The following is an 18,362-nucleotide window of genomic DNA, read 5'->3' as shown; positions in this document are numbered from 1 at the left end:
ATAGGAAACTGGAATATGAAAAGGCATAACATAAAGTTAATTTCTTCAGTGGGAAATAAACAGACTCCAAAGCTTATGTGTGATTATCGAGGCAATTTTGTTTTTTGCGTTGCAGCAGTTTTGGCTGGATGTTATTAATGTTTTTACAGCAGGCCTGCACAGCTTGTAGTCAACCGATCCAAACAGCCCACTAGTCGTGCACTGTGGCCTATCTGCTTGACAACCTCTCTGTTTTTGAAATCCCAGGTATGCATCAAACACAGGAGGTTTTTTGAGCCATGGTGGCCACTGTACATGATTGATGGGTTCTGTATGGCTTGGTAGACAAGTTGTACAGGGTTGCTTTGGACTTAGGTTCTCAGATTTAGAGCAGAGTTGGGTTCAAAGAAGCTGTTATTCTTTGAAACCTGCTGGGATTGTTTAAATGGACATTTATGTAATAGTTCAATAGTTCTTCAGTTCCCATCATCCCCAGACAGCCTGGGTGGCAAACTGGGGCAGGCTAACCAGAGAATCAGAAAGCTGGATTCTCTCAGTCACTTCTTTAGTTCTCAACCCATTGTTGTTTGGTTTATTTTGCTTTGTGTGTCTGCTTGTGGTATACTGTAGTCTGGATGTGTGCATAAATGGCAGGGTGAGCTTCAACAGCCAGGTTTGTAATGTCCATTGGTGGTGAGGTGGCAGGTTCTTGGAGCAGAGAAGAAAGCTAGCATTCACAAAGAGCAGTGGAGCAGGCAGAGACATTCCAGAACAGAGAGGTAGCCTGTTTGCTCCCGTGACTGACAGGGAGCCAGACTAAGGAAGTGCAGCAGACCTTGGAACAGTATGGAAGGCACGAACAGCAGATTGTTCTCTCTGGGATCACCTGATTCCAAGGGAAGGCAGACTCTGGTCTGTAGCATTTTCACTTTGCTTGCAGTTTGGTCCTCCAACCCTATTGACTCCAGTGGGGTAGGCAGGAGAACAGTTTCATGATCCTGGTTTCAGCCCCATGTTATCTCACAGATGTGGGACATCTGTCCTGATACATGGAGGATGTGATAGTATTCTTATTCTTTCCAGTATTTTGATTCTGCAAGCTCTTTTCATATTTTTGAAATGTAAAGTTAACTGCATTAAGCCTGGACAGGGAATGGCAACATGAATAGAGGAATTGGGCCATGCACACCAGCCCTGCCCCCAAATCTCCATTTCCATCTTTTTTACCCATGTTGAATAGGAAGGTCTATAGGGAACTTCTAACTACATTCAGCTGAACACACATAGAAACTTTCCATGATTGTAATCAGGGGTTCCGATTGTATGTAGGCTTCTAATGTTCAGAATAATGTACTTGGAAGCTCTCTTCAAACCTTTCTCCGCAATGGGGGAAGGTTCGGGGTGGAGTGGATGCATCTGGCAATGCAGGGATGTTGGGGGCAGGGCTAGCCCTACATGTGTTTCCTTTCCCTGTTCAGGGATAACACTTGAACAGGGCTTGTGTCAATGTTTTCTTCTGAGTTTAATAACAACAACGTACATCTTCATGTCTCTATTTATACAGATTGTCATATAGGCTGATCCTGGCCAAGAAAACAGGGTCCTGATGGGTGACTCAGGATCGAGGCGTTCAAACATCGTGTCCCGGTTGCCAATATTCCGGAGAAGTATTAGCCGAAGGCATGATTCCCTTCCGTCATCTCCAACTTCCAGCAATACTGTTGGTGTCCACAGCTCTTCTCCCTCCAGCACCAACTCTAGCTCGGGTAGCACTGGCAAGCGCAGGAGCCTTTTCCGCACGCCTTCCATTAGCTTCCACCACAAGAAGGGGAGCGAACCGAAAGCCGAGTCCTCAAGCCAAAACGTGGGCATTTTGAATGGTGCTCAGTCTGGTCACAACACTTTGCAAAAGCTCAATTTGGAGGAACATGTGAAACACAGAGGGAGACATTCGGTCGGCTTCGGGAGTTCTCGAAGCAAGAAAATCACCAGGTCCTTGACAGAGGACTTTGAAAAGGGAAGGGAACCTTCGACCAATAAGAATGTCTTCATAAATTGCATAAGATCTGGGAAAAATGAAGGGGATGATTCTGGCTTTGCAGAGGAACAAAGCAGGTCCTCTGTTAAACATTCCTCAAGGAAGCTTCTTCCGAAATCCTTCTCAACACACTACAGGTTTTCAAAGCCAGTCTCTCAAAGCCAGTCCGTTTCTTGCGTGCAACCATCTTCTTGCTTGTTGGACATTAAACCCAATGTTGAAAGTGAGCCTGTGTCGACGAGGACTTCTCCTTCATGTTCTGCCGAGGTAATAGAATGTGTAGGCAGCTCTTTGCAGTCACCATTGCTTTCTGCTGACCTGACCATGGTCCAGACACCTTCCGAGTTTCTAGCACTGACTGAGGATTCAGTCTCAGAGGTTGACGGCTTGCCCAACTGTGGACAATTGCACGGGGAAGCCTTTGCCCACAATGTTTCTACCTCTCAAATCTTCCTCACTCCCATTGCTGCTGTTCCTCCTCCTCCTGTTCTTTTAAGGAAAATGGATCATGTGGAAAGTGTTTCCCGTTGTGCTATGGTCTCACCCAGAAGTCATAGGGCTAGAAATGTACTGCTCAATGAAACTAGTGCCATATCCGATACCCTTGATTTTAATCGAAACCATGCAGAAGTATTATCGCAAGAACTTCCTGCTAAACAGACCAATCATCTAGAAGAAAACTCAGGAGCTGAAGCACAATTAAAACCCTTTGTCTTAAACCAGGGAGAAAAAACAGAAGATTCTCCAAAAGCACAGGGATTACCTAGAGACCAACAAGAAGTTAGAGCAGCTGAATGTGTTAGAGAAACAATCCCAATAATTGAGTCGAAGGTTATTCCTTTGTCTTCTGAATCGCAGGCTTTTCAAACGCAGCAGGGATATGAAATAAACCATGCAAAAGGTACATATAGTAACTTTTTTTGTCATCTTCTACACAAGTGTGACTATCTATAGATAGGCAGAAGTTTTGAAGTACATGCAAATGGCATTCAGCTGGGCTCCTGTATGCTTGGGATGGCACTAGGTACTGTTGTCTAGGGTCTTCAGTGTCTGTGGACTAAATTTCCTGGAGAAATAACACATGAATAAACAATGGTAAGGTCCATGTAATTTGGCCTTAGAAAGATGGCATGTCATGCTTTTTGAAATGGATTAATATTACAGGAAGGTTGATTTACAGTCTATCCTATGCTGGGGCTCAGATGGGCAACATTATTGTTTAACGCAGGAGTGAAAAACCTGTGGCCTTCCCAATGCTGTTGCACTCCAGCTCATGTAAGGTTGAGCCAGCATGGCATGGCCACTGGTCAGGGGGGAGGTGATGGGAATTGTAGCCCATGCAGCGAGAGGGAAAGAAGCACCACAAGTGAGACAAAGAGGAGGCAAGCTCCAATGTTTACTGAGGAAAGATATTTATTGTTGCTCAGTTGTTGGAATTGTAGTCCAACAACTGCCACATTAGTACCATGTATTTATTCCACTATTATTCCTCCTTAAACAGACATGGCTTCCCCTAAAGGATCCTGTGAAGTGTAGTTTAACAGTGAAGTGATTTAACAGTCAGTCCTTCTTCTCAGAGAACTCTGGCAACTGTAGTTCTGTGAGGAGAATAGGAATCAACCTGCTGCAGCTCACTTACTTCAAAGTAATGTGGCTGTGAGTTAAATAAATGTTCATCAATAGCTTTTATGTCATAGGGGCTGATGAACTGTCTCTCTCTCCTGTTCTCCTAGTGAATCTTGCCAGTAGTTTTAGCCCATATCGAGAAGGAAGATTTGTGGAAAAGCGCCTGAGATCCTCCTCAGAAGGCACTGCTGGGAGTAGCCGGATGATCTTAAAACCAAAGGATGGAAACCCAGAAGAAATGAACAGTTTGCGAAAGCAAAGAACGTATTCCTCCTCATCTAAAATGAACAGCATGGTAGGTTTGCAAAACCTCAGCATGTGGGGACATTTTCTTCAAGTGGTTAGTGTGTGTGTGTGTGTGTGTGTGTGTGTGTGTGTGTGTGTGTGTGTGTGTGTGTGTGAGTGAGAGAGAGAGAGAGAGAGAGAGAGAGAGAGAGAGAGAGAGAGAAACTTCTAAAATGTACTGGTGGAGAAAACATATAGCAGCTTCTAAAATGTGGTACACAGGTATACAGAGGAACACCAGGATATATAAAGAGAAATTTGCAGAACCTGTTTGAAGACTAGCAGAGCTTGAAATCTGCTTGTTTTCTAAATCAAGAATCCAAACTGTTGCACAATCATAGATTCACTGGGCAGTCCTGGGCACGTTGCTGTCTGCTTCTAGAACTGAGCGAAAACAGCCTCATATAGTTCACCCTATTTGAAGGCAATGAAATGGGAGCACCTTACTAAATATTTTCTGTTTTCTGGGGTAGGGTTTCTTTCAGAAGATTACAGGCTGCAACCTGTTTTTATGATTACTTTTAATTGATCTTATCCATCGGATGTTTTTTTATTTTTATGCACACCACTTAGAAACTTGGACAATTAAGCAGTATATACATAACTCTGAATGAATGAATGAATGAATGGCATCTGTAGGGATGGACAAATGTGTCAACTTCAGTTCTTCACGTTTTTCATTTTTCTGAGTTTAAATTCAGTCCTCCATATTTCTGCAACAATCTCCCTTCAAAAAAAAACCTCATGAAAATTCATCAGCGTTTTAGTGTGAAGTTCTAACAAACATATTTTTTGTTTGCAGTTATGACTAATATACATTTCTGCAAGCAAATTCCCCTAATATGATGCATATTGGATGTGTTCTTTTCACTGATGCATGCATTTTTATGTACACTTTAATATGTGCATTTTTCATATACAGTATTTGGTTGGAGAACTGCATTACAAAATTTGGAGAAGTGTGACTTTCAAAAGACGGCTGTGGTTTCAGTTTGCATATTGTTTCAAAAAGTGTGAATTTGGTAGTAGTAGTAGTATCTTTATTGTGACTTTTAGCCATAGGCCTTACGCACATATTAAATAGTATAAAAGAAACAACAATTAGCTATATTAATACAGATATTCATAACATAATAAGAAACATCAATTAGCTATATCGAACAGGGATTCTTTGGCAAAAGCCGCTCTCAATTTTTGGGCGGTGAGCGCGAAATTAGCGACTGCAAGAGTCATTAGATTAAAATTGTCAGAAAGGAGCAAGTTAATCATCTCACAATCAGTACAAGGCGCTAAAAAATCTAAATATTTTTTTAAAAACTTTCGTCTAGGATCTTCGTAAAGTGGGCAGTGAAGTAGATAATGAGCTAGCTCCTCTACTGCTTTACATCCATAAATACATTGGCGTTGGACCAATGGAGTGCCGTTGTATCGTCCCTCTAAGTAGGCAGTAGGCATAGCTTGAAAATGGAGAGCTGTGAATGCTTTCCTGATTGTGGCTCTATCGAGCAAGACAAGATAGTTGGATATGAAATGGTTAAGTTTAAAAAGAGGGTACCAAGGTGAAAAAGGGGCTGTTACTATGGACATCCTGTCTTGGCTGGCATCACTATCAAAAATCCAGTTACGGAGGGCGGCTCTGCTAAGTCCCTTAAGTGTGGCTTGGGGGAGATCATATTTGGAAAGTATTACCTGGCACTCTGTTGCCCAACCACCCGCCTGTAATTGTTCAAGCCAGCATTGCTTGATCAAGGCTGAATCCTCCATATTAGAGATTTTAAGCCAATAGCGTATATAGGCTAAATCGATACGTGCTGCTAATGAGGATAAGCCTAACTCCGCCCTGAGGTGGGCAGAAGGAGTCCCCTTGGGGAGCCCTAACACTTGTCTCATTAATATATTTTGTGTTGGCTGTTGGATAAATGAATTCCAAGATATTTAAAGGTGGAAACTTGCTCTATAGGGGCCCCATTTAGTGACCAGTAGTTCTTAGTTTTCATGAATTTGCCACAAACCATAATTTTAGACTTGGAATGGTTAATCTTTAAGTTCTGGGAGTGGCAATATTCCTCTAATTTTAGGCTCCCTTTTTATTCAACTTTTTCATCAACGATATGGTAATGGCTCTATCATCGCCTACTTCCCCCCCCTCCCTCGGTAGGCAATAAAAAGATTTCCATCTTACTATATGCCGATGACGCGGCCTTATGCTCTCTAACAAAAATTGGCCTTAAAAGAATTTGGTAGGTTCACCTTTAAATGTGAACTGAATCAAATTTCTCCACCATCCTTAGGCATCCACCACAAATATGGTGGCAAATATTGTGTGAAATGGACTTCTGAGAGATTTCAGCTCAATTCTAGCTCTGCACATGTAGAATAGAGATATTAAGCAGGACACGGCTGAATAGCAGTGGCTTTGGCTTGCATGCAAAAAGGTCCCAGCTTCAGTCTGAGGCATCTTCTCTCTTGCGCTGCCTGAGATCTCCTCAGCCGCACCACAGGACAAGCACCCAGAAGTAAGGAATGGGGCCCAGGCTTAGGGTTAGACTCTGGGACTGTTCCTGTGTTTCCATCTCCCCACCTCTCCTCCCCTTGCTGGTTAAGAGTTGGCCTTTTGTCAAAGGGTCCCCCAAATCCTCTAGAGCAGCCTTTCCCAACCAGTGTGCCTCCACATGTTGTTGGACCACAACTCCCATCAGCCTCAGCCAGCATTGCCAATGGCTGAGGCTGATGGGAGTTGTGGTCCAACAACATCTGGAGGCACACCGGTTGGGAAAGGCTGCTCTAGAGAGCCCTGCTTATGCCCATCCAAGGAGCTGGAGGTCTGTCTAAGCTAATTTTCCTTGGGCTCTTGAGTAATGGGGAAGGACCATAGCTCAGCATCTGCCTTGCATGCAGAAAGGCTCAGGTTCAGCCCCTGACATCTCCAGGTAAGGTTGGGAAGGGCTCCTGCCTGAAATCCTGGAGAGCTGCCGCCAGTCAGAGCAGCTAGTTGGACCAATGGTTTGACTCAGTATAAGGCAGCTTCCTATGTTCCTATATTTTATAAACCTAAGAATCATCTTCACATTCTGTTCTCCCACACAAGGATGCGTACAAGACTCAAGTCAATGTCTAGACTTTGCAGCCTCACATGTATGATGACCACCGTATTATATTCAAGCATTTACACAATTTCTTGAGGGGGTGGTGGATGTTGGACTCCAAGACTGTAACAAAGCTGGAAGAGATAGAGCAGGAGCATTTAATTAGCCCCCACTGTAGTTTGATGATTTTCCTGAAGAGGGCAGCATTGCATTTTTAAAACCTATTTCTGTAGAGATAAATACAGTAGCTAGAGTCATCCAGTTCTAGGTGTCTCCCAAGAAGGTGTTTTGTGTAAGGGAAGCTTTGTACTACGTTGGATACCCTTCAGACACAACAGAGAGCCCTTTAAGATCCTTTTTTTTTGTTTTCTCCTTGTCACTGGCAGGAAGTAATGACTTCCCTTTGCCTTAATTGCCAAGGGAATATCTGGGTCTAGAAGGACTGATAAGGGAGCAGGTTTTCTTGGAAGGTTAAGCTAAAGAGCAAATGGGATCAATGTTGGAGGGGATAGAAATGAAACCATATCTAAGTAACGGTGTTCTTTCTTTAATTGGCTAACTGATCAAAGTATTCCTTCAGGAGTGTCAGCCTTTCCATATGTAGCCACAGTTCAAAACCTGAGCTTCAGTTATCCAGGGATAGCTGAATCTGTCTGTCCCTGGGCTCCTACTAGGAGGATGGGCAGGATTTAAACATAATAAATAAATACATACATACATTTCAGATTCTCTCAGTTTTTCATTTGTCCAATCTTAAGTCCAGTTCTCCACATTTCCACAATAGTTTTTTTTAAAGTCGTAATGAAAGTTCATTAACATTTCTGTGCGAATTTCTCTTAATACACATACTTTTGGATGCAATTTTGACCAATGTACACTTTTTGCAAAGCAATTTTCTGCAATATAATGCATTTTAATGTTATTTTCACTAGTGTATGATTTTGTTATGTACACTTTCTCCTAGTATATGCATTTTTGTACACATTACTTGGCTGGGGGAACCACACTGCAAAATTCAGAGAATTGCAAAGTTTGAAGGATGGCTGTTTTTTTGTTCTCATGTGGTTTTGGAAAGTGCATGTTAGGGGAGTTCACCTTCAAATGCAGACCAGGCCAAAAAACCACACTGGCCATCTTTGGAGTATATTTGTATCCCAATGAGATTTCCAATGGAAGGATGGGGTAACATTGTCTCCCAGATACCCTTTTTGTTTGTGTTGTAGCATATATGTGCTTGGCAATACCAAAGCACTTTGAGTCAAAAAACACTTATTCAGAGGAGGTAGAATTTTTCTGAGCAGTAAACATTGGTCCTTTCCCTGTGCATATTGAGTAAACAACACAATTTGCCCCCAGGGCTTTTTGCTGGGGTATATTGGGACACCAGTGGTTTTTTGTTTCCAGAAGGAAAATGGTAAGTGGCAACTGGCTGAAATTTGGGGATGTTGTACAGGTTAAAGCTTATTGAAGGAGATGTGAATGAATTCAATTCAGGTAGCAGTGAATGTATGACTCTTGCGCAAGGAAGGACCACGGGAACCATTATATGCTCCCCTCCACCAACCCAATTGTTATGAAGCCTTTTGCTACCTGCTTGCTTCTGGTCATTAAATCACATGGATGATGGCTGCCCTTTCACCACATCTGTTTCTTTTCAAAAGTTTTTTTCTCTGTCTCCAAATGGTCATTCCTGCAGTAATTTACCTATTCCACAAGATGTCGATGTTACTCTATTTTCTATCTATCTATATATCCAAAACTGCAAACTACAGTCTCAGCAGTAGAGAGAAATTGGTATTAATTAGTTAGTCCACGGAAGCACAAATGTTATCAGTATGAGCTTCCTGACACTCATTGATTTGGGCATTCTTCCAATTATTTCAGGTAATATATAGGGTAGAAGTCAAGGTTGCTGTGACAAACTGAAGAGACAAGGCTCTAATTTGGGCTCAGGATAGCAAATGCAGTGAGGAAGAAGAAGAAGAGATCTTTCTAGCATGGATAACGTTTCAAAATAAGGCCCTGAATGCAGGCCTGGCATTAGTCAGTCTGTTGATGCCTACCCCAGGCCCTCTTTAAAGAGGAAAAAGAAAAATCCACACACACTGGCTCCATCCAGCTGCCATATTTGTTTTGACAATGCCCCACAAGTTAATTTGCTTTAATGCAATGGAAAAATGGCCATCTCCTGCAGCAGGGGTAGGGAACTTTTTTTAGTCCAAGGGCCACATTCCCTCATGGGCAACCTTTGGGGGGTACATATTATTATTGTTGTTGTTGTTGTTGTTGTTGTTAATAATAATAATAATAATAGTAATAATAATAGTAATAATCCCACCCATCCTTTCAAAGGAACTCAGAGCAGCAAAAATAAATAATAACAATTACACTTCAGTAGCTATGCACAAGCCAGAGGTTTCTATACACTCACACCCATTTCTCCATCCAGACAAGCAAGAAGCATCATCACAATTCAATGACCTGTTCCAGCCAGGCAAAATCACTTGAGGAGGGCAGAAAGGTGGGCTAGTGACGAGTGTGCCCTGGGGAGGAGATGTGGCCTGGGGACAATTCTGAGGGCTGGATAGAGAGGCTTAGAGGGCTACATTAGGCCTTTGCACTTGAGATTCCCCACCCCTAATTTAGAGCCACCATTGCCACCAAGGTCATCCCCCCTCCTCACAAACCATAGAGTAGCCTATTTGGTGTATCTTCTCTTAACCAATAGTCTATTATTATTATTGTTATTATTATTATTACTATTACTACTGCTGCTGCTGCTGCTCTTTCTCCTCCTTCTCCTCCTCCTAAAAATAATTTAGATTTATTAGTTGCTTGTTACCCAAAGGTCTCCAGGTGACTTACAATGTTAAAAAGGAAAACAAATGTATCATGCTATAAAAAGCAATACAACACTCCCATACAGCCACAGGAAGCTTTGCGGTGTAACAAACAACATTATATCAGTCTATCAAATTTAACTGTATGTATGAATGGTTTTAATACTGTAAATTGTTCGATTTGATTTTAATCTAGACTTTTATATATTTTGAATTATATGTGTGCTTTTATCTGGAAGCCGCCGTGAGTTCCAGTTTTGGAAAAAGGGCAGGGTAAAAATAATGAAAATAAATAAATAAATAAATAAATAAATAAATAAATAAATAAATAAATAAATAAATATCAAATGACTGGGAAAAAGGTAATATTTACCTGTCGCTGAAAAGATGTCAATCAAAGTGCAAGGCAGACCTCATTGGGGAGTGCGTTTCTCAGATGGGGAGCCACAACTGAAAAGGCCCTCTCTCTTGTCACCACCCTCTGAGCCTCCCTCAGAGGGGGGACCTGGAGAAGGGCCTCAAAAGATATAAGGGTCCAAGTAGGTTCATATTGGGAGAGGTGTTCCAGAAGATACTGGGGTCTTGAGCCATAAAGAGCTCTATAGGACAAAACCAGCACTTTGAATTGGGCTCAGAAATGTACAGGCAGCCAGTATAACTGCAAGAGGATTGGTGTTATATGATCTGTTCACTTTAAACCCATTAACAATCAGGCAGCTGCATTCTGCATTAATTGAAGCTTCTGGACTGTTTTCAAAGGAGCCCCACATTGCAAATCCAGCCTTGAGGTTACTAGAGCATGGATTTATCTAACCAGGTAATCCCTATTCAGATAGGGTCAACAGCACAGATCTGAACAGCAGTTCCCGGTTATATCCCACCTTGAAAAACATAAAGAATTGAAGGAGAAGGCTACAGCTTCATGGCAGAGCACATGCTTTGCATGCAGCAGGTTCCAGGTACAGCTGGGAAAGGCTCCTGGCTGAAACCCTGGAGAGCCACTGCTAGTCAGTGTAGCTAATATTCTGACTTGGTATAAGGCAGCTTCTTATGTAAAGCCAAACAATTAAACAGGAAAAAAACGTTGAGACCAGAATAAAGCTGCCTGTGAGAAGGCCAACAGATTGGATGAGACCCTTGAACATATTTTTATTTAATTATTCATCAATTTTTTCGCATTAGAAATATTCATATCCTATTCTTTAACTGGTGCTTATAATATGAAAGGATATAGTCACTGGAAAAATTGACTGCCTTCAAGTCAATCCTGACTTATGGCTACCCTATGAATAGGGTGTTCATGGTAAGCGGTATTCAGAGGGGGTTTACCATTGCCTCCCTCTGAGGCTAGTCCTCCCCAGCTGGCTTGGGCCTGCTCAGCTTGCCACAGCTGCACAAACCAGCTCCTTCCTTGTCTGCAACTGCCAGCCGGGCTCCTTGGGACTATGCAGCTTGCCCACGGCTGCACAGGTGGCAGGGCACGTAACCCCTGAGCCACTCCCTGTGGGGGTGATCTTTAGCTGGCCGTTTACACCCAGGAGACACGAGTGGGGATTTGAACTCACAGACTCTGGACTCCCAGCCAGGCTCTCCTCCTCACTGATAATATAAAAATCTAGTTAATAACATAAAAATGCCATTATCAGCACAGTTGGAATTAAAACAAATAAAACTCTAGCATCAAAACAGATTTAACATTAAATGTAAAGGCCCAGGAAAATGGAAGCATCTTCAGTTGGCCCCCAAACAAGAGGCAAATCTCCCTACTGAAATGCATTGAGAAGGCCCTTTCTCCCATCTCGCTTCAGAAGGCAGGGGAATGACGAAGAAGGCCTCGAAGGCCTTTTAGGATGTGGGATTGCATTGAAGAAAGTGGTCCTTCAGATACATAGGTTCTAAGATTTTTAGAGCTTTATAGCAGCGGAGGGGAACCTCTGACCTGCAGCCCTAATTAGACCCACCTGGCCATTTTGACCAAGCCACGGCCACCTGACCAACCCCTAATGTGATATATTTTATTTATTTATTTAGAAAAACATGTAAGTCACTTGATCAAAAAAATAAAAACAAAACTCCAAGTGGTGTACAGATAGAGTTACCATCATTTTGTCATTTCAAAAAGAGTACATTTGGCTTCGATAAGTGAAAAGTAAGAGTATGCTGTTGCACCATCTCAAAAAGAGTACATGTACTCTTAAAAGAGTACGGTTGGTAACCCTATGTACAGATAGACTTATAATTAGAACATCTCATCATAGTTGGGAAGGCTGTGATCCGGGGTCTAGCACCAGAGGGTGGCAACGTTGAGCACTGGCCAAGGGCTTCTACAGCCCAGAGGGGCCCATGGAGGGCTTCTCCTTAGGGCGAGAGGGTGGCGCTCCCGTTCCGTGATCCATGTGAGCATCGAGTCCTGCAACCCAGCCCTGCTGCAGATCATGGCGAGGGAGCTCCCAGGCACCCCCCAATACAGACAGCACAGACTTCAGTAACCCCACCCACGTGCCCACCTCCTCTCACGCTTGTGTGAATGCTGTGGTCGCTGTGCGCACATGCCTGCCATCACTCAAGATGGCAGTGGGGGCTTCCCTAAGGGGCTGATGCCTCTGCCGCCACCTTGGTTGCAGGTATGCGTGCTATGCATGCACGTCATTCACATGACACATGAGGTAGGTGGGACACACGGGTGGGCTTATTAGCCTTGTGCCACCTGTATGGGAGGGTGTTGGGGTACAGCACTGGGCCCAGGGTAGGCTGGTGCCCTAAGGGCCAGTCATGCCTCATGCTGGCCCTGCTGCAACCCATGTGCCTGCTGAGTTTCCTATCTGTATGCTAGCTGTTGATGAAAAGCTTCAAGGGCCTTCTTAGGATTCTTTGTTTTTAAACCGGACTTACACTGGACAGCCCTTCCAATAAAGGATGCATTCAAACAGAGGACTGTCCTCTAGTCCTTGTAGTGGAGCTCTCCTCTGCACAAGAGGGCATATGGTCCCTTCCTAACATTCTTCATTTCTCTGTCTGCAATCGGTTGGATTTCTTGTTGAGAATAATTCAGAGCTTGTAAGTAAGCAGCACTGTGGACCTTGTTTATTTAATTCAGCACTGGGAGCACCACCTTTCAGACATTATTAGCATAAAGACGCTTCAAAAAACAGCAGTCTGGGACTTGAGCATTTCATATGCTTCTAATTTTAAGGTCAACTCAGCCAGCAGCATTAATGCTGAAATGGACCTTCTGGAAAACAAACACCTCTAGCCAAGTATGTATTTCTTAGCACTGCTGTCAAAAGTCAGCTCTGCAACACTTTGAACATTGCTTAATTCAAGGGGGTCGGTGGCATTATTTGATGTGGGGTTTATACATTGTATGTATTATGAAAATGCAATGGGAAACCTGTGCTGGAGAGGTCCTGTAACTGAGTGGCAGAGTGTGTGCTTTGCATGCAGATGGACTTTGGTTAAATCTCTGGCCTCTTCAGGTGGGACTGGGAAATACCCCCATCTAGAAACTTAGAGAGCCACTATCAGTCAGTGTGAAGAATCCTGATCTAGAGGAACAGACAGACAGACTCAGGAGAAGATAGTTTCCTCACTTGCCGATTTTGGCACAATTCCTTCTCTGCCACAGATTAGATGCAGTGTCTTTTGTTTAATTACCTGTGTAGTCAACCTCTGTAAAGTTCCCAGTGAATGTTGCACCCATTTACTGCTTTATTGCTGGAAGGTTTTATTGCTGAAAGGGCTCACAATCAGCCTATCCATGATCATAATCAAGAGACTTTAGGTATGGCCCATGGGACTTTTGACATGTATGCTTTGCTCACGGTTGACATCATGAGCATTTTTATTTGGAATGGGTGTATAAGCTGATAGTGTAATTTATGGAACTACGGTAGCCTTCTGTTGAGGCTTGCTATAACCATGCCAGGGAAATCCACACCCACATAAACATGGATGAGTTTTGGCCTAGACCATGTGACCACTGTTTCACACAAGCAGCCAACCATGTAAAGACAAACTGTGCTGTAGCAGATCTGCTTGTGTGCCTATACACATGTTCATGTGAACCTGTATCTTACATGGAACTATTTCTTTTGGGATCTTTACTGGAGATGATTGCCTGCCACTGACTTTATTCAGTGGTATGGTTCCTCTGTTAACTTGAACTGCAGTTGCTTTCTCTAATTCCTTTGCAATAGCACCATGCTCATGGCTCAGAGCAGATCCAAAATAACCACCTAGTTTAGGGCATGTGCACAGTTCCAGTTGAACTTAGGCTGCTCATTAACAGTTCATGTTGCTGGAAGCAAGAACATGGCACTGATGGAAGATATGCTTTGTGGAGGGGGCATGGGCAAAAAAGAACAATGTCTCTCCAGTAACCAATATTTTTGTTCCATACTCATCCTTTGATAAGGGGGTGACTGTGGCAGCAAGATAAAGCAGACCTGTGGAACTTGCGATCCAGCAAGCAAAACAAAGAGCTCTGGCTCTGTAAGGTGGTCTACAAAGGCCTATTTTTGTTGCCTGTGCCTGAAAGGTTGTCAAGCACTTCATGATCTACCCATACCTGGCTTTGTTGACTTACGGCGTTGTATCTTGTACAGGCTTGAGATAAAGGAAATATTTTCCCCTCCAAAACAAAACAAGCGAGTGGACCAAATGAGTGAAGATGGAGAGGAACAGTCAGGAAATAATAACCACTTGATTGTAATTTAAACCTCTATGTGGTTTATAAGAAATATTAAATCATCAGTAAAAAAAGTGAAAAAGCAAGTAATTAAAACATTGAAAAATAATTAAAATTAACAGTAGTTTAGAAAGAAATTAAAACACATCAATATCTACATGTCTGGATAGACTTGCCTAAATGAAAATGATTTAAGCAGGCGCCAAATAGAATGCTACAAAGGTGCCTGCCTGATGTCAATACAGGCAGGCAGTTCCAAAGCGTAGTTGCTGCCGTACTAAAAGACCAATATCTTATAATTGCAGAATTATTATGTGGCACCTGTAATAGTGCTGATTCTGCAGATAGAAGTGGTTGCGTGGGCATATATGGAGTAAGGTGATCTCGCAAATAAACTGGTCCCAAATGTTTAAGAGTTTTACTGGAGTACAGTTTGGGCAGATTGAGCAGGTCAAAAAAGCTAGAGAGAGCAATGTACAATAGGGCCACTGAGGCAGACCAGATTTCTAGAACTGAGAGGCAAAGTATCTAGTAAACTCTCAGCAGATTTTACAAATGCTGCAACAGGCTGAAATTTAGCAGGTTCATATTTCATCCAAGAGCGAAGTCTGTCTGAGGGCCAATTTTTCAGATAGTAATATATGCACTGTTTGCAATAAAACTGACAATGACTTCTGCAGGAAAGCAATCTAATTTTGCTGTGGTGCGCACAATAGCATATATACCTTCTATGTTTTCATTATTCACATCTGAAATGTTTCCCTTGAAATGGAACGGAGAGATGCCGTTACTGTTTCCACTTCACAGGACAGATCTGACAGGTGAGGCAATTTGATCTTGTTACCAGAGACAGATTTTAAAGAAATCTTCAAAGGAAATGGAGGGGTGGGGGAGAGAGAAAAAGTAATGTAATTTCAGAGCAAATTTTGTGCCACCAAATCATTGTCTTTCTCCATGTCACCTAAATGTCACATCTAACCAAGGGCTGGATCCTTTGCCATCACCAGTTCCCCCCAAATATCTCACACAACACACAATTAACTTACGGAATTTAGTAGTACTTAGCTAAAATTTCTCAGAAGACATTTTTTCTGAGAAGATTTCTGAGTTTTGTTAATTTTTTTAAAGAACTTATATCCTGCCTATATCTATGTTTATATCTATATCCTTTATGCAAGGTGGCTAAAAAGCAGAAACCAGAGTATAACACAATCCACAATTCAGCCAAATCATAAATAAAAATATTCACATTTAAACCAAGACCACAATAACAATGACAAAACAGCTATAAGATAAAAATATCAGAAAGAGGAAGTGTTCAGTGGATGGCCTCTTTAAACACCCATGCCTACCAGCTATCTGATACATTGGTGCCCAGTCTTTTGGGCATGGTGACCCACAAGTCCAAATTTATGTGGTACATTCATTTGTTGTCACATGAAATTTTGACCTTAAGTCTTCTCTGCCACCAGAGAGCCGTTCCTCAAGTGTTTTAATGTAAGACTCAAGCCTTTCCAGTGTTCCAGTGTTCAGTTACAAGTGCCAACCCAGTATTATAATATGCCTACAAAACAAAAAGTTGTAAGAGTTATTCAACATACCAGCTAAGGATTACAAGCAATAATTATTGTGGATATACTTATAAAGCCTCTTTTTTCTGTGCTTTTTTAATAGGAAAAATGAACATGAAGCTAGGATGCTGAGTGTCTAGCCTACATTGAAAATTATGCTTTAACTTGGACTCAGTAGTCTCCTTGGAGATACTACAGGTGACAGAAAAAAGAAGCAGAGATGTAGTGCTTGCTTATGGGGGTCTGTTAGTGCATAATGTTAGTCTTGCATAGTGTTTAGCATTTGAAGAGGCCCTGCATAACAAAAAGTGATTATGGCATTCTAAAACTTTGTCAAGTGTGACACTGGTTTCTTGAAGCATCTTTATTGTAGCACCATAGGAAGCCTGTAAGGTCTGTTGACTAAAGAAGTTCCAAGGCATCCAGTTTTTCAATTTTTTTTAAAAAAAATCCCTTCCAGCAGGGTGTTGGATAAAAGGATTTTGAGATCCTCTGTTCTCTGGTTTTATGTGCACATTCTGTTTATGTATAGAGCTTAACCAAGGTTCTATCTCCTTGTCTTTATTCACTAATAGGCAAAAAAACTTGCAGTTTAAGAATGTACCTATAGCCCACAGATATTTCTATCAAACTTTAAGAAGCAGGGAAATTGGGCAGCTATAGTGAATGCACCAGGGGAGCAGGAGACCTGACCTCCTTTCTGAGATATTGGACTGCCCTATTTCTCTGCTTTTTAATCCGGGAAGTAAGAAATGGGATCCTGTGCAAGCTTGCTGAGAATGGATTGATCATTTGCATGATTATTGAGTTCAGTGGGATTTACTTCCCAGCAATCATGCTTAGGATAGTTGAAACTGACCACAGGAGATGGGGAGGAGGGGAGGAGGAGGGAGGGAGGGGAGGAAAGGCAGAGGGGAGGAGGGGGATGGGAGCAGGAAGGAGGGGGGAGGAGAAGGACAGGTTTGGTCATTTGCATGTTTATTGAGTTCAGTGTGATTTACTCCCGTGCAATCATGAGGAAGAAGGGAGGGGAGGAGGAAGGGAGAGGAGGGGGAAGGAGGGGAAAGCCAGGTCTGATCATTTACATGCTTATTGAGTTCAATGGGATTTACTCCTATGTAATCATGGTTAGGATAGGTAAAACTGACTATGGGGGAGGAGTAGAGGGAGGGGAGAAAAAAGGGAAGGAGAAAGGGAGGGGAGATGGGAGCGGAAGGAGGGGGACGGGGAAGGAGGAGATTGGAGAGGGAGGGGGAAAGGAAGGGGCAGGTGAGGGCAGGTTTGATAATTTACATGCTTATTGAGTTCATTGCTATTTACTCCTGTGCAATCATGCTTAAGTTAGGTAATACACAATGGGGAGGAGGAGGGGGAGGGGAGGGGAAGGAGTGGATTGGAGGGGGAGGGGATTGGAGGGGAAGGAAGGGGCAAGAGGGAGAAGATAGGAAGGAGGAGAAGGGAGGGTGGGTTTGATCAGTTGCATACTTTTTGAGTTCAATGGGATTTTTTTCTGTGCAATCATGTTTGAAAATGAAAATGGACTGCCTTCAAGTTGATCCCAACTTACGGTAACACTGTGAATAGGGTTTTCATGGTAAATAGTATTCAGAGGTGGTTTTACCATTGCCCTCCTCTGAGGCTGAGAAGCAGTGACTGGCCCAAGGTCACCCAGAGAGCTTCATGGTTGTGTGGGGATTCAAACCCTGATCTCCCAGGGTTGTAGTCCAACACTGACCTGGGGGAGGGGCAGGGAGGGTAGGAGGAGGGGGAGGGTAGGAGTTTTGGTGGGCGGGCACTGGGCAGAGGGGAAACCCCTTTCCTTTCCAAAAGGAAAACATTGTGAACAATATCATTGCTTTTCAGCAATTCCCCCACCTTTTTAGTCTACAGCAGGCACATGTAGCCTCCCACCCAAATTTAAGCCAAAGCTGTTCCTGGCCATATCCACACCAGACCTTTATTTCACTTTAGACATGGCTTCTCCCAAAGAAGTGTAGCTAGTGAAGGGTGCTGAGAGTTGCTAGGAGACACCCTGTTCCCCTCACAGACCGTCAATCAGAGCAGCTGGCTGTTAAACCAGTCTGGCCACTGGAGCTATCTCGGGAATAGGAGTTTCCTCTCAGCACCCTTCACAAACTACACTTCCCAGGATTCTCTGAGGAAAGCCATGACTGTCTCATGTGAAATCAAAGTCTGGTGTTGGTGTGCCCCCCTGATTAGCCAAGCCTAGCCAAGCAGCTGTGAATCTGG

The 18,362-nt window shown here is 42.9% G+C and overlaps 1 protein-coding gene across 4 annotated transcripts in view; it reads left to right on the top strand.

The window, feature by feature from the left end:
- LOC133363717 (serine-rich coiled-coil domain-containing protein 1-like) overlaps window positions 1-18,362 on the top strand; it is a 708,122-nt gene that overhangs the window by 165,368 nt on the left and 524,392 nt on the right. For all 4 annotated transcript variants that reach the window (XM_061583020.1, XM_061583019.1, XM_061583021.1 and 1 more), the window contains exons 2-3: window positions 1,544-2,918; window positions 3,751-3,938. In XM_061583020.1, the coding sequence (XP_061439004.1) occupies window positions 1,586-2,918; window positions 3,751-3,938 (1,521 nt within the window). In that variant the 5' untranslated portion in view covers window positions 1,544-1,585. The remainder of the gene's footprint in view (window positions 1-1,543; window positions 2,919-3,750; window positions 3,939-18,362) is intronic.

The sequence above is a fragment of the Rhineura floridana genome, chromosome 9, assembly GCF_030035675.1.
Source record: "Rhineura floridana isolate rRhiFlo1 chromosome 9, rRhiFlo1.hap2, whole genome shotgun sequence".
Taxonomy (NCBI): domain Eukaryota; kingdom Metazoa; phylum Chordata; class Lepidosauria; order Squamata; family Rhineuridae; genus Rhineura; species Rhineura floridana.
Note: the sequence above shows the minus strand (reverse complement) of the source record. Positions and strands in the feature narration are given on the sequence as shown.